This window comes from Tursiops truncatus, chromosome 6 (genome assembly GCF_011762595.2).
Source record: "Tursiops truncatus isolate mTurTru1 chromosome 6, mTurTru1.mat.Y, whole genome shotgun sequence".
NCBI classification, from domain to species: Eukaryota; Metazoa; Chordata; class Mammalia; order Artiodactyla; family Delphinidae; genus Tursiops; species Tursiops truncatus.
In genome coordinates, this window is record NC_047039.1 from 77,014,154 (window position 1) to 77,030,868 (window position 16,715).

General features: G+C 44.1%; 1 protein-coding gene and 1 long non-coding RNA gene across 2 annotated transcripts in view; one reads left to right on the top strand and one right to left on the bottom strand.

Annotated features, from left to right (window-relative positions):
• Positions 1-16,715, bottom strand: part of LOC141278984 (uncharacterized) — a 34,104-nt gene that overhangs the window by 14,734 nt on the left and 2,655 nt on the right. The window contains exon 2 of the long non-coding RNA XR_012332576.1: positions 13,960-14,217. This is a non-coding gene — a long non-coding RNA (uncharacterized lncRNA). The remainder of the gene's footprint in view (positions 1-13,959; positions 14,218-16,715) is intronic.
• LOC141278920 (spermatogenesis-associated protein 31D3-like) lies at positions 9,215-10,385 on the top strand. The gene has a single exon (XM_073805688.1). It carries the CDS (start codon positions 9,215-9,217, stop codon positions 10,184-10,186), a length of 972 nt encoding a protein of 323 aa, XP_073661789.1. The 3' UTR covers positions 10,187-10,385.

Here is a 16,715-nt window from a genome sequence, read left to right on the forward strand (position 1 = left end):
AGAAGTAGAGAAGATAGGTCTTTTATACCTGAGGAGCGTTAAGGACAGGTATACTTTCTGAAAATAATGCTGAAGAAGAAACAACAGCTTAATCGTTATTTAGAACTCAGTGACCAGAGGCTCCTACAGGGGGCTGAACCCTGAATGGCACTATTTGGGCGGAGGTGTTGCTCTGCTGGACCCTGGACTAGTTGCCGTAGGGTCCAGGAACAGCACAGCAGCTGCTTAAGAATCTGTTATGTGGGTCATGTTAATGTATCGGGAGAGCATACTTTAAACTTGACATGGAGGTTTCCTTACTAGAAAGGCACCCTGGGGAAGTGGTTCCCCTCCCTGGGTATTTTTTCAGGCTGCTCAATTGATGACTTTTTTTTTGGCGGAGGAAAAGCACCACTCAGCTGTCAGTGGTAGGAATGTTGACCAGGCAGCCACCTACTTCCCAGGGTAAAATACAGCTGAGAGTAAGCAAAAGATGTCTTAAAGTGAGTGGGAAAGTAAGAAAAAGTGAAGAGAAAGAATGTCCTTACTGGTGGAACAAAGTTCATGCCTCATCATTCCCATATCCTGACCCTGTCCTGCTGCCCCATTCCTCAATCTGATCCAAGCACCATGTCCTTGAGGCTGACCAGACAACTGCACAGCACACTGATGCCTTATATCAAAAAGGCATGGGGGTGTCTTTGAGTACTAAAACAGTATCTCCAAGGATGTCATCAAGATGGCATCCCCCTCTTTGGGGAAGGTGATCATGGTGCTTTCTTTCCATCTATGCTTGATGGGAATACACAAGATATCGCCCTTAGTGTGTACAGTTCACCAGTCAAGATGAAGGTGCCACCACTGATATTAATAGCCTTGGTGGAGCCGTGGTACGCCTCCCCCAGGATACCTGCAGCTCATGAACCAGAGGTGAGTCCTAGACTATGCACTGGGGTATCAGGCATTTGGGGGCTTACCATGGACCTCCTTTTTTTGGCCAAGGCTGCACACATACCCACCCTTACAATGAGGTCTAGAGGGAAGGCAACTCTACTTGTACAGACTGGGACTCAAAAATAGGGTGAGTATCCTAGAGAGCACTTGAGGTGGTTTTTCCAGAAAGACTTACGGATACTGGGTGTTAAAACAAAAAACCAAAAACAGATGTCCACTACAGCCTTCTCTCACTAATTTTATTTTCTTATCCAGAGTTATGACATTGATCCTACAATATCTGAAGCTTATGGTCACAGAGAGAAGGCAGATTCCACGGAGCCCCCGGGAGAGGGACAAAAGGTGGAGGGGGCCCAGGGTGGGGAACATGAAGAGGTGAGGAGTGGTGGAGGGCTCTAACCTCCATGTGGATAGACCTGTCAATAACCCAGCTTCCCTGTTCCTACGTCATCTCATTTTTCCTTCCATTCCAGTGCAGTCACTGCCACACTGTAGAGCTTATTACCAGGAACACTCCTGCCATCTGGAATAATACAGTCTGACATTCCACCCTTTGGCCTCGTCCTCCATCCTTCCAGCTTATATACTACTTGTTAATTTTTCAACTTTAGGTCGTTTTTCCACTTACTCTTCCTCTATCCGCCAAGCTCTTGTCTTCTTTTTCTCTCTCTCCAAGGTAGGCTTGGGGGTCTATCAACATTTAAAAAGCTCCACTACAAATAGGCCCCATCCAATCACCTTTAATCCTTCCTGTCTGGCAAAATCCCCTATCTCTGCCTTTTCCAGAAATACCTTCCCATAAGTAGCTGATGACTATTGGATTAAATCTCACAAGCAAGTCTACTGATGCCATGATAAATTCAGCCCTCATACTACCTGGAAATAATGCATCCATTCCACAAATTCTTATTCCATGCTTGCTTACATGTGAACAAAACAAATGGAACTTAGGTCACTGTTTCCTTAGTCCATTTTCTCTCCAGTGCTATTCAAATCTTCACTTTTCTCAAATTTAGGCCATCTCCACTTGCTCAGCAGATGTGCCAAACCACCATTCACAGAGGAGCTAGAAGTCATGAGATGGGAAATTTTCATCAAAATCCTTAAAAAAAAAACCAAAAAAACTTTCCCATTCCTCTTTTCCTTCTTCCTTCCTGTTATATGGAAAGAAGTTTCTTTCCCAACCTCAAAGGAATTACACTTCCTGAAATTTCCTTATTGAGAGATAGCTAAACTCTAGTCTTGATGGACTGATCACCCTGGCCAGGTATCGTTTTGCTCCCTCCCTCTCCTTATGAGTCACTCTACGTCTTTTATTATTTTTAAAGCTTTTTAGTACAAAAATGTTTAAACATGCACGAAAGCAGACAGAACAGTGTAACCTCCCATACACTCCTCACCCAGCTTTCACAGTTATCATTTGGCATGTGTGATACATCCCATCTTTTACACTATGATTAAAGTGTAAAAGCCCATTTAAACATCTTGTCATCTATCTCTTAAGACATATGCTATGTGCCCATGTCAAAGCTCTCACATTTCTTTGATATTTATCACCTGTGGTACACAGTTATTCACGACAGATGTACACAGCATTGGTGACAAAAAAGCATTGTGCTTTAGAGGCTCTGGCAATCAGTTCTGCTCTGCCTTTTAGTCAACCCTGAGGAGTCATTTGAATGAATTCCTCCCTCAACCCCATAGAGGAAGGAATCTTACAGATCAAATTCAGTGCACAGTATTGCTTTCCCTTAATCACACAGTAACTATAACATGCAGAAAGAATAGAAGTAGTCAACTGTGCATGTTGATAAAGACTTGACATCATTATATGTGTTTTCAAATATTTACAAGAAATATTTACTTTTCCTGTCACATAGTTAAAATGCGCTATTGTGTTTCAAGTTAAACACAGTAGATAAAACACACTTGTTTATCTACTCTCTTTCCCCAAATGCCATTAAAAGCAAGAGTAGATGAAAAAAAAAAGAGTAGGTGAAAAGAGGTTCAACATCTCTAGCCATCAGGGAAATGAAAACCAGAGCCACTATGATATAACACTTCACACACACAAGAATGACTAGAAACAGAAAGTCAGATTAAAACAAGTGTTGGTGAGAATGCGGAGAAACTGGAACCCTGATACACTGCTTGTGGGAATGAAAAACGGTGCAGCTGTTTTGGAAAACAGTCTGGCAGCGCTTCAAAATGTTAAACATAGAATTACTATGTGACCCAGCAACTCCACTTCTAGGTACATACTCAAGAGAAATGAAAACATATGTCCACACAAAAACTTGTAAACAAATGTTCATAGCAGTATTATTCATAAGAGTTAAAAGGCAGAAACAACCCAGATGTCCATCAACTGATGAATGGGTAAATAAAATATAGTATATCCATGCAGTGTAATATTTTTGGCATTAAAAAGCACTGATACATGCTACAACATGGCTGAACCTTGAAAATTTTACGCTAAGTGAAAGAAGCCAGTCACAAATAACCACATATGATTCCATTCATGTGAAATGTTCAGAATAGGGAAACCAAGAGAGGACAGGAAGTAGATTAATGGTTGCTTAGAGCTGGGAGATGAAGGGTGGCGAGTAATAGCTAAAGGTTACAGGGTTCTTTCTGAAGTCATGAAAATGTTTTTAAAATTGTGGTGATGCACATGTCTGTGAGTATACTAAAAATCATGGAATTACACAACTTTAAATGAGTAAATTGTATGGTATGTGAACTATATTTCAATAAAACTATTCAAACAAAGGATTTAAAAAGAATAAGTGCTTAAGGATGACTAGAAGGAGAGAGGATACGACAAAAGATGTCAACACATTTTTGGAAGATGGAAATCTGGTGGAGGAATGGTAACTGGGGAACAGAGCAGCCAAAGTGCTGGCAAACCAATTCACACCACAAAACGCCAGAAGACACCAGGTGGTGTCTTCTGGTGGCACCAGATAAGAAAAATTAGGGGTTCCATGCTGTAAACATGTTGATTTTTTTCCTTCTTTTTTTTTTGTGTTGTGTTTAATTAAAAAAAAAATTGTTGGTGGGGAGTGGGTGGTGCTCTTCTTCAGCATTTTGTAAAATCCTGTTGAAATGTGCAGAGGATCCCAGGTTTCTTGCCTGGGACAGAACGTGAGATAACTTTTAAAGCTGGCATTACACATTTCTGGGGTTTGGGTATGGTGATGGTGGTAGCTGCAAGAATCAAAGGCAGAAGTCTCAAAGTTTAGGTAAAATCCAGGACAGCGGGCAATGGTCCATTTTTAAAATGTATTTATTTGAAAATAACTAAACTTGTGGAAAAGTTGCATGGATGGTAAAAACCATGTACCCTTTATCCAGACTTACCTACTAACATTTTGACCCATTTGAGATCTCTCTCCTCTCTCTGTCTCTGTTTCTGTCTCCTTCCCTCCCTGCCTCCCCTTTCTCTCTCTATATGAATACGCACACACACACATATATGAAAACTATGCATACATTTCTGAATATTTGAAAGTACATTTCATGCATCATGCACCTTCTCCTTGAATATTTCATTGTGTATTTAAGAAAAAGAAGATTCTCTTACCTACAGTACAGTTATTTATCCCCTTCAGTAAATTTAACAATGACATAAAACTTTTAACTAATCTCCCATTCATATTCCATTCTTGTCAATTTATTGAGTAATGTCCTTTGTGGCTTTTTTTCAAAACCTCCATTACAGGATTCAGAATCACAGACTGCATTTAGTTGTCCTGTGTTTTTAGTCTCCTTTAACCTGGATCAGTGTTTCTCAGTCTTTCTTTTTTATGACAAGGCCATTTTTTGAAGAATACATTTGATGTGTCATTTTTATGACCCCTTCTCTCCTGGAAATTCTTTTGGTGGAGCTTATATTGCTCAGACTTTAGAGGATGTTTTTACAGTTGTGAATCCTAGGGACCTCAGGGACAGTCAGGACCAGACTTTCTATTAAGAAAACAATACCAGAGATACAAAGATATGTGGAGGGATTTTTCTGAACAGATACACCTCCTGCAGTCAAGGGAGGAGGGTATGTGAGATGGAGTGGGCTTGAAATGTACCCTCCTTTTGGGTAGAGACAATAGTGGAGCTGTGGATGCAGGAGAAGACAGGTCAAGAAAGGAGCTGTCATTACTAGTATCCTCCTCATAGGGGAGGGAGAGAATCAGGTATCTGGGGTCAAGACTGATTCATCAGACTCAACGAGGGAATACAGGCAAGCGAAGTAAGGAAATGACACAGCTTAATTTCAGCAGTTTATAATCTAAATAATGAAGGTATAAGGGCTACAACTATTAAATGAGTAGCACGGGGAGATGAAATAAATACATATACACATCAACAAAAATGACATCATTGTTTAAAAAGGTATGGAGATGCCAACAGGAATTTTGGTGGAAGGTAAGAAAGTAGATGGGGAAAAAAATCATAAAACTTTTCATAGAAGAAGTAACCATCAGTGTGATTCAAGAAAGCTAAATAGTGTGAAGTTTTATGTTAATCTGGGTAGGTGTTGGTTGTGTTTAATATTTACTGTAGCTGTATATGTCAGAGACTTCAATTTCCTATAGTGTCCTTGTTTTAGTCTCCCTTGGTGTCTTCAGATTTCCCTGTCTCCTCCTTATATAGAGCCTATGCCTTGCAGGTCCTTCGGCTATGATCCTGTTACCATACTGGAGCCCTGTTGATGTGGTAGTAAGGTGCGGGGCGGGGCGGGGGGGGGGGAGGGGATATGATTAAATCTTTTAGTGGGCCTGTGTCCTTGGGTTATTCACAGATGTTTCTACCACTTTTCTCTCTTTCTTTCTTTTCACTTTTTAGAAGAGATAGGAAGGCTAGAGGGAATTGGAATTGGATAATTTCCCTTCTCCCATGTGGGATAAGTCTCTGGTAGTCTTTTCCTCTGCTGAGTAAGCTTCTGTTATGGAGAACATTCAGGGGATATTTCAGAATGTTTTCAAAATTGTTACTTTTCTTCCCATTCCCACACTCCTCCACCAGAAACATCAGAATTTTTCATGGCTCTTCACTGTGAGAACCTGGTGGGGTTCCCACAGGCGAAACCCATGAATAGGTGGAGGCCCCCCTAAGATAATGAGCCTAGGAGTTTCTCGCTCTCATGTTAGCCCACAGGCATCCTCTAGCGATTTGTAAAAGTGTCCTTTTAAGTGTTCCTATCAATTTATGGCTCCAGTGGCCCCTGCTTGAGGTCAGCTGACCTCAACTGTGATTCTCTGCATTCACCCTCTATGAAGATTTTGGAGTGATTTGCCCTGTGACCTTAATTCTCTAATGCTACAAGAAAAGTCACTGACTTTCAATTGGTTCCGATTTTGCTTCTTCTAAAGACTGGAGTAATGACTCCCAAGCTCTTTAAATGTTGGAGCTGGAACCAAAAGTTGCCTCTCAAAGAATGATTCTTTTCTTGTTCCCGTGCTCACGTTTCTCAGTGAGATTGGTTGGGTCAGAGACACACCTAAGATAGGAAGTTCAAGGACAGGATAGAACATCATAGGCCAGGCAGGGCCAGTATTTCTGGGGGGACTAAGGCTTCCAATTGAAGCCTGTGGCCCATCTGACTGTTTGGAGATTCCAGGATAAAATCCCAAGCAATAATTTTGCCGTAACTTTGTGGTCCTGGGTTGGGTTATTTAGAGAGTGTGGGATCTCTGCAGGAGAACAGAGTTCCCTAATGCTTGATCATGAGTACATTCTCACGTCAGGCATCACTCAACAAAGCCTTCCTTTGTGCTGGGCTGATCAGAGCAGCAATGCTGAGCCTCTGAGCAGAGGCTGGAGCCTGAGCTCCAGGATACAGGGTCCCATCTGAGGGACATGGACGTGACTGTTGGCCTCAGATGCTATGCCCTCCTTGGGCAGATGACTTCTGACTGAGAATATCAAGTGTGGATCTCATAGACAAAAGTCCTTCTTTGAGTTTGTCAAAGAAGAAAAAAATCGAAAGCATTTTAAGCCTTTAAAATTGATAAAAGGAAGGAACATAAAGTTCTATTAATTAAAATAGAGTCATATTATTCATGGGTAATGAATATCTGAGTTTCCTAGAGAGGAGCGAGAGAAATGAGCCCCAGCCCTTCATTCTTTTCTTTTTGTTCTCAGCGTCAGGGCAGAGCCAAGAGGAGAAGGAAAGGTGGAACACCGAAAGGTAAGGTTCTGCCTATCCCAGCTGAACTCTCCAAGGGTGACCCTTCCTGCCTTTTCCATGACATCCAAGGTCCCTGATCTCTGAGGATGTCAACTGCTAGATACAGTTTCTCTCAGAAACCAGAGTTCTCAGAGGAGAGGCTTGTGGGAGGGCAGTCAGAGCCTGAGACACTGCTCAGACTCCCTGCTCTGCTCATCGCTGGGCATGAACCAGTGATGGACCTGGGCAATGGGTGTTTCCCAACAGGTGGCCATGTGAGATGTCAAGAGTCAGAACTTCTGTGTCCTGACTTTGTAAAAGTCCTTTGACTTCCTGGATGATCAGATTCCTCTCTGAGGTAAATAACCATTGACCTGTATTCCTCAAAGGGTGGTTCTGAATATCACACGGGAGAATACATATGAAAGCCCTTTGTGAATGATAAAGCAACATATATTTGAGCTTTGTTATTATCATCATTGACCATGTGATCTGACCCTATTTCCTAGTTCTTGGGGCTCTCCAAGTCCAATCCACCAAGGGTACCACTAAAGGACATTCTACTAAGCCTCCTATAAGGTCTCCTTGTTTCTACCTTCATCACTCTCCTGGTTTCCCAGGTTGGAGAGCTTGCCAGAGCGAAGATGAGGAGGCAAGGAAGGTGCTTTCTCTTCTGCAAAGGTGACTGAACATTACCTTCTTTCCTGTATCCCGCTTTTTAGTGGAGTCTTTGAATTTCTAGGGCCTCAGTGAAGCCTGGTATTGACATGGGAGGGAAAATCCTCAGATTCAGAATGTGAAAGGCTTGGGGAGGGGGATAAAAGATTTATTGTGAGATTAAGGAAGTAAAAGAATGTGAAAGGATAGTATACATTGGGCAGCCATACTTTTGCCAGACCTGTCAGGGTCTCATGTGTGTTCTGTTCCTGGTTGCATCTTTGTACTTCCTGTCTTCTGCAGCCCCCTGGGCCGGCACGATGACACCACCTGCTTTCGTCGGCTCTAATGTCCAGACCCCTTCTGTGAGGTGTGTAATAATGCAACTGCTGAGGTCAATCGGCTGCTACTCCCAGAGGCCCTGGAAGATTCTACTTCCTCTGTGTCCCCCTTGGCTTCCACAGCTCCTGTGACTGAGTCGTCATTTACTCCGTCCCCTGCCTTCTCAACAGGCCCTTCAAGAGACCTAACACCAGCATCTCTGCCTGAGCCTTCCCCACTGCCCCCCTCCGTTCTCTCCCCTAACCCAATGACTCTCTTAGTTGACTTTTTTTCACCCTCACCACTGGGTCACTCTCTGGCACCAGAGCCTTTTCCTTCCTTGAATTCCCAGTGGACTATTCCCCACCCCAACCCCTTGCCTTTCCCCCTCTCCTACCACATGACACTCAGACAGCAGATCCTGTTCTCCCACGAGAGGCCACTTTGTCTCCAGATACCATTTTCTCTCTTGACCCCACCCTTTCCCAAGATATCAATCCCTTATCAGATTTGTCCCAGGCAGTGAATCACCCCGATTCTTTTGCTTGTCACCATGCACCACCAACTCTGTCTGTTTCACCACAGCCAGAGTGCACTTTATCTGTGACTCAACCTAAATCAACTTCCATCTTATTGAAGTCTGTTCTGCAGAACTTATCTCCAGATAGCTCTGCTGGGTTATCCCCTTGTGTTTCAACAATCAGAGGCACTGAGCATTCAAGCCTGTCCATTTCAGACTTCTCCTGGTGGCAAGCTCATGCCAAGAACGTGTTCCTCCCCACAGTATCACACTCTGATTTTCAGAGAGAGAATGTTTCCCTCCATCTACCAGACACCTGTCTCTGGAGAGACTCTGTTACCAAGCACGTGGAGGCCAACAGCCATTCTTTCTTTGGCTTTAACATCCAGGGACTCTTGGAGAGACAAATAAAAAAGAAAATGGCTCTCCAGAGTTTAGAGAAGGAACAAAAGGAAGAGGGACCATTTTCAAAACAAATGTCAGAATGCCAACAGACATCTTCAGGGAATTCACTGCAGTCACTTGATGTAAAGGACACTAGAGCCCCCCAAACTGGCTGGAACAGGGAAAGCAAAACAGAGCAGCTGCGCATTTGTCAGCAGCTCCTATATGACATGACTTTGGGGGAAAACTTGCAGCAGAAATATAGCCAGCTCTTCTGGGGTCTTCCCTCTTTGCACAGTGAGTCCCTAGTGGCTACTCTCCTGGCTTCTAGTAGTAGTTCCCCACTAGAGTCTCACTCTGTTTTATTCAATGGAATCTGTAATGCTTCTGCATTCAAAATGCGGGATCAAGGATCTCCACCACTTCTTTATTCCCATCCCCTTCTGCTCCCTCATGTACATCCACAACGCTTGCCTCAAACTAAACCCCAATCCCAGCCCCTACCTTTCACTCAGGTCCAGCCCCAGGCCCACCTTCAATCCCAACTCCCAATTCTACCATCTTCTTCTCCATCCCAGGTTAGGGACCATGGAGTATCTTTCCATAGATTCCAGAATGAGTCGGACTTTCATATCGCGACTGGAAATCAACACCTGGAATGGCACGTGTTGCAGAAACAACAGGAAAGTTTGTGGGGTTTAGTTCCTGTGCTCCAAAAATCTCAAGAAGCCACTTGTCCTCAAGCTCTTAACCTCCCATTGGTCAACTGGTCGTCCCATGCCTATGAACCAGTCTCTGTCCTTGGCCATTTTCCTATCACCAGTGAACCCCAGGAGAAACTGGAGCTCCACGTTCCAAGGAGGCTAATTCCACGATGGGGCCTCCAAGCCTGTAGGAATCTAGAGTCCCCAGCACTGATGGAGCCTCAGTATAAATTAAAAGAAGTACCTCAGCAGAGAGGCACACATGTTCACTTACAAATCTCTGAGCTTCAGTGCAAGGATAGCAAGGATATAGGGAAGACTGAATTGGGTCTCCCAGCAAATTTCCATGAGAGGGCCCCAACAAAGTTTCAGCTAAGGGATGACATGAGGAAGAATCTTGGCTATATCCTAGAGAAGAGCCCAGAAGATAGTCCCACAAGAGGTCTCAGAATGTTACCTAGTGCAGGGTCTGAGGGCTGCTTTGGAGACAAAAACTAACTGTGTGTGTCACTCAAGGAATCACTCAGGGAATGAATTATTAAATGTCTCAAGGAAGGACATAGATTGGAATCAAAGAAAAACCATTCTTAGATTACATGTGAGCACGAAGTCTTGGCAGATCAGTGCAGGTAGGATTCCTATAGGTGTGTGTCGTTCATGGCTGGCTGACGACAATACTTTGCCTCCTTCTGGGAGTTCCCAGACCGATATGGAAGACGCAGATTCAAAAAGTGCAATGGTAGGTAAAGTCTACCACCAGATTAGCACTCTAGAGCTTTCTTTTCTTGATCCTAACATCCGAAAGGTGCTAGAAGCCCATATTTTAAGGTTTCGTGTGACTCAGAGATGGGGTCTACCCCTCAAGGTTCTTGAATCCATAAAATTCTATATGTTGAGGGAAGCCAAAACATGGTCTCTTCCTCAATTTGACTTTCCCTCCTCAACCACCCATATTTCTGGGGTGGATTCCAAAGGTGAGGTTTCCAAGCCCCTTGAAGGAAGTTCTAAAACTTCTCAGGGAAACAAGGTGAGAACTACAAATTCAGTCCCGGTGCTGGATCATCCTCTTCCTGTTATCTCATCTGTGGACAAAGAAGGACAGTGGGCCTCGCAACCATCACACTCTGATATTGACCAAAGGCTTGCAGAGGACGTTCAGACAATTGAGCATGGCAGACAGACTTTTCAGCCGCTCACACACAGAAACAAAGACAAAGTGAGTCAGAGTGAGACTCTACTAGACCACAGATGCAGCCCAGAGGTGCTCATAAGGCAAGCCGGGGATGGACATGAGTCAAGGGATGAGAACATGAACGCCAGTGATAGAGTAGAAATGATTCAGGGCCCAGAGATAGTGGGGAAGAATTTAGAACACTCTTTCATGTCCAATGTATCCAGGGAGATATTCAAGGCCAAGGAGCTGTGTGCTCTTAAATCACAATATTGTGACATCTTGACCACCAGCGAGTTGGAAAGCTCCCAAATGGCATATGTCAATATGGATAAAATAGAAACTACCCTGACCACCCAATGTCCCTCACCGAAAATAACTGTTCCCCAAGATTCTAAACTATCAGACCTTCAAAACCAGCTGCTTAGTGAGTTAAAGTTTAAATTCGAGGGTAAGGAGCATAGCCAGGCCGTACACTGTCCCACTGACATGCGCCTGATTTCAGGTAGGTTGCCTTCCAAGTCTTCACTGGTTCATGTCCACAGTGTCTCCACTGGGGACATGGCAGCTTCCCAGGTGCTGCATGTCCACTTGGAGGACAGTGGGATCAGCACGGAGCAGAGGCAGGATCCCTCTAAGCATGTCTTATGGAACTGCCAGGATAAGAATTTCCCACCTGTTGCAAAGAGATTGAGACCTCCGGGCTCCAAAGCAGGAGAATACAGAAGTGAGGATTCGGGACTAGGGACATCTACAGGCAGAAAGAAGAGCCACCCTGTTGAGGAAAATTAAAGGACACTTCCCCACCTCTGTCACAGAATGAACAGCTTCCTCCAGAAAGTTACTTCAGAAAAAAGATGAGGTGATTTTTCCAGTGGATTGACTCCAAGAGGAAAATCAAAGACCAGGAAAGTCCCCAGCCAAAAGCCAAATTCATGTCAACCTTTGTGCAGCACCAAGACTCAGTTGAAAGTGCAGCTATCTTTGTGAGTTATGAGCCTCCTGAAGCTCAGGAGCTCACGACAGCCATTGGGAAGATCCTAGAGGAGAAGCTGGCATGTAGGTTCAAATCTGAGGCCTTGGAGTTAAGTCAGCACAAGAAGAAACTGCAGACCCAGGTACAGCCTGACAAGGGACATCCCTCCAACTGTGGGGCTCTCTCTGACCCACAGCAAGAGGAATGGGCATGTACCAAGTCCTCAAATCAAGAAGCTGTTTCTGTTGACCAGAGTTGTCTTACAAGTGTTAGACAGAACAGAGACAGGATCAGACATCACCAGAAAGTTGTGGCCTTTGAGGACTAGGTATTATGCCAGAGTCAACTCTCTTCCCTGTCCTCCAGGGAGCTTGTACCCAATCCAAGCCCCACCTGCGTGTATCAAGAATGCCAGGTATCTCCGGCCACCCTGATGAAGGCACTGTGTTCAGAGATTTGACTCTTCTATTCAAACAGAAATTGCTTCTCCAGCATTTCCAGGGAGAAAAAATTTCTCCAAAGAACTCAGTCGTTGTTGAGAAAACCTCGCAATTTTCATGATAACACATCCTCTGATGAAAACAATCTTTCTTTAGTACAACTGAGAGTATTGATCCTCCTCAATAAATGTTTCTTCTAATAGAGAAACATTAGTGCTCTCTGTGTACTGCACTGGGGGCATGGGTTTTGGGTATCCTGGAACTTGTTTGTAGAGAAAGGAAGGAGTAGTTCAGCTCATACTGATTTCCTCTCTTGGCGTCTAAGAGATGACGAGTTCCTTGCAGGGAGCCTGTCAGCAGCCTCCTCAGTTTCATCCTGGGGTCCTTTATTTGATCCTGCTCAGATGTCCCCTACTTAAAAAACTTTATTTTTCTATTAAAAAAAGTACAAAAATTTACTCTAGAAACTTTCAGGCTTTTCCAAAGTGAGAAAACCCTTTAAAGTCCAGAACTTGGCTCAAACTGTCTTATCTGCTCTCAAACTATCCTGAACTATATACAGCTATAGTCGGATAAGTCACTCTGGCATAATGTAGCCAGAATTAACCCTTGTTCCTGCAGAAAGTTTTGGAGAGTGTTTAGGCCCTGAGGTTAGTGGAAGACAGAAATCTTCCTCTTAGATCTCTTGGTGAGGATTAAATGTCACCTGCAACTGAGAGCCCTTCTCTCCTTCATGAAGTTTGTAGTGATGGGCCATGTTCCCCACCCCTTAACCTTACCCTAATGAAAATGGGTAGCAGTTCACTTTTTCCCCTTCCTCTACCCTTACTGGAGCAGTAGGGAAGACTGAATTGGCAGCTCTGAAAAGGACAAGGGATATGAATATTTTCCTGAAGATGGTGACTTACTTTCGTTTAGAAAGAAGCTGCTGATTCCAGAGTATCTCATAGGTAGGTGGTCATTGAGTGGGGTGTATATAAATGGGCTTTGTGATTGTGGACACTGGGTTGGCCAGGGCAGCGTCTAGGAACTGGGTGGGTCCGGCTTAACAATCTGCTACACATGGGGTGTTAATCTGTTTGGAAAGCACATTTTGAGCTTGACAATGAGGTCACTGTGCTTGTGAGAACACCTTGAGGAACAGGAAGAGCTGCTCCTCAAGGAAATTTCTTTAGGATATGTAGCTTAATAGCATATTTACAGGAGTGGTCATCAGGCAGTCACCCAGAATTTTGGGGAAAAGGAGAAAGAGAGTAAGGAAAATGTAATGGTGGAATGAATGGGAAAGGAAGAGAAAAATGAGAAGGGGAAAGAATGACATCATCATCACTACTCATGATCCCATACTGGCCATCCATTCCACCCAACACAACCCTACCTATGCCTCCAGTACCTCCTGGATACTAATCAGGGCTTTGTAGAGCACAATGATACCATTTTAGCATAAGAGTATATTGGATAATCTTTGCGCATGAAGACAGTATTCCCAGGAATGTCATCAGGGAGACGTGCTATTCGGTGCCTGCCCTCCCAGTCATGCTACATTTTTCACCAAGATTACAGTAATTTAGCGGTGTATTAGTTATCTATTGCTGTATAAAGGACACCCCCAAATTTAGTGGCTTAAAAAAGCACATATTATTATCTCACAGTTTTTGTGGGTAGGAATCAAGGCAAGGCCTACCTGGGTTCTCTGCTTCAAGGTCTCTCACAAGGCTGCAATTAAGGTGTCAGTTGGGGCTGGGGTCTCATCTGAAGGCTTGACTGTAGAAGGACTCACTTCCGTGCTCACTTATACAACTGTTGGCAGGATGAAGTTCCTCAAAGCCTGTTGGACTGAGATCCTCAATTCTTTGTTGGTTGTTGGCTAGAGTTGGCTCAGTTCCTTGTCATGTGGGCCTCTCCAACATGGCAGCTTGCTTCATCAATGTCAGGAGACAGTCTGCTAGCAAGACAGAAGTTACAATCTTTTGTAAACTAATAATGGAAATGATATCCCATCACCTTTTCCTTATTCTATTAGGAGCAAATTACTAAGTCCAGCCTACACTCAAGGAGAGGAGTAATTACACAAGGGTGTGACTATCAGGACGTGGGGATCATTGGAACCGTCTTAGAAGTCTTCCTAAGACAAGGGTTTCTTCTTGGACACCCCATTCAGTTTACTGAAGCAAAAGTGGCCAGAGGTGTCAAGTGTATCCTTGCCCTCATTCACGTTCATATCATCAAGGTCAAAGCTGTTTAATGGCTAAGTAGAGTGGTAGCTGGTAAGAAAAACAAAGAGGTTGGAGCATCCAAAGAAGGAGGGAAAGGTGGCATGCAGGTAAAGGTGGTGTGGGGTCACCATGAATAATCAAGTGAAAGGAGGCCTTAGAACCACGTGATTCACCATTGCCAGTTTTCAGACTTGGGAGAGAGAAAAAATTAGGTGCAATATAGCTCATGCTGGCTCCCCCAGTCCCTCCCCTCTGCCCTAGCTTTCAGACCATAGGGCTAAAGAGGCAACCTTCAGCTCCTGTAGAGACAGCCACACTTACAGAGGAAGCAAACCCTACAGATTGCAAGGTTTAGTTTCTGCTCTTATCAATATATTTAATATAGCACATCCATCATTTCAAATGTGCTTCTCACAGCTGAAACATCAGGGAAAATGAGTCACCCAATTGGTGGAAAAGCCCGTACTAGGGAACTCACAGCATTTAACTCCCATCCTGGGATATTTTCTATGTAACCATGGCCTGAGGACTTTTAACCAAGGGACAGGTAGTGGCTTAAAAGATGAGTTACTGGCGTGGGGTCACATAACAAGTCATACCCGGTGCCCAGATGTTTGCTTCCATTCAGAGAAACATTACATGCGGAAACGAGGCTGAGTTTACAACTTCAGAACATCTATAAAGTGACCTGTCCAAATGAGGTGGCAACACCATCCAGGAGTGATCCCATACTCTTGTTCTGCTTCTAGGACTGTTTTCCTTTTCCCCAGACTCCTGTTCCTATGGGAAAGGACTGTCATAAAAGGCAGGAAAGTATATTAGCTGAACAATGACTGGAGAGATCAGGATCAATTTCTCTAGAAAAAGATTTCATGTGCTTTGTGCCCACACTCAGGATCACAGTGTTGGGCAATTTCAGGAGGCGTTTCATATACAGGATATTTTGTGGTGCCTGAAGAAATTGTCACTGACATTGAATGTGACAGGAATGGTCTATCTGGATTTTTACAGCCGCAAGCCCACACTCCAAACCTAATATCAGGGCAAGCAAAATGGATGAATCAACTGGTACCTCGAGGTGGATTGGGCACAGGAACCCCATATCACAGGTTCAGGCATCATGAATTTCTTTGGTGCCAGGTGCTACCTAAGAGGATCAGATTCCTTTAGGCAGCCTTCACAGGGATTAACACTGACAACTGTGCCCCAATGTGCAGTCTCAATGAAGAGGTCCAGGCTATGAGATCAGACTCTTCTCTGAGGCCTTTCTTCTAGAACTTCTACTTGGTCCTGGATTAGAGCCTAAATTAGGCTGTTATTTTCCTGGGGACACAAGTACATGTTTGGTCTTCATTAGGGAGGCCAAGAGACAGTTCAAAGACTTGTGGAGGCTGCCTCCTTATCTCTCCCAGGAAACTCAGGGTTTATTCTTTCCTTCTGTGAGGTGGGGTGGGGGTGGGCAGGCAGGGAAGGAACTGATTATTATGCAAGTTTAGCAGTGCTTCACTGTGGGAAGGCGGTTGGGCTGACAATGACAAGGGTGGGTAATTTTCCTCTGTAGCAATGCTCGCCCAGCTTTAGGCATCCTTCATTTGAGGCAGGATACTTTACCAAGCTATGGATTGCTGTTTCCACTCCCTGCCAGAGGGGACTCCATGAGGAATAAAAGCTAACTTTCCCCTTCTGTCTTACAGGAAGTTCTGGGCTTCTGGTCTAAGGGCTTATTAATGGCTTTCATGTTTCCTGACCCCAAACAGAAGTTGTGAGATACCTGTTGTACAGTCCAGTCCAGATTCTCATGTGGGAGGAGAATTTACCTGGGTGTTCCCAGGGGAGAGGAGATGGGGGTTGATATAAGTGCTGGGTTGAAAGAAGGAGAGTTGACTCAAGGTAGCAGTGGCTCCAATGACTCCAGAATAAGGATGTAAAAAAGAGTTCCTTATGTGGATGGCTTTTGTGTGGAAGTCCTCTAGGAGACAGCACGATTTTTTATGGGATGAAATAATGTTTGGTGAGATGACTAATCATCAAGTGCCATTATTTTGGGAGCTTCAGTAAAATACTGCAGTGCCCATGCTTAGCATAGAGGCTGTGAAGCCAAGGCCGTTAATTTGGCCTTTTAATGGACCAAATGGGCCTGGACAATGAATATCCCAGTCCCACCATGGTGGACTTAAATCAGAGGCTCTTTCCTATATATTTGTTTGACAGTGAATATTACACT

Bases quoted from the DNA above. Each gene is read 5' to 3' on its own strand.
- LOC141278920 (XM_073805688.1), top strand. From the start codon at position 9,215: ATGACTTTGGGGGAAAACTTGCAGCAGAAATATAGCCAGCTCTTCTGG.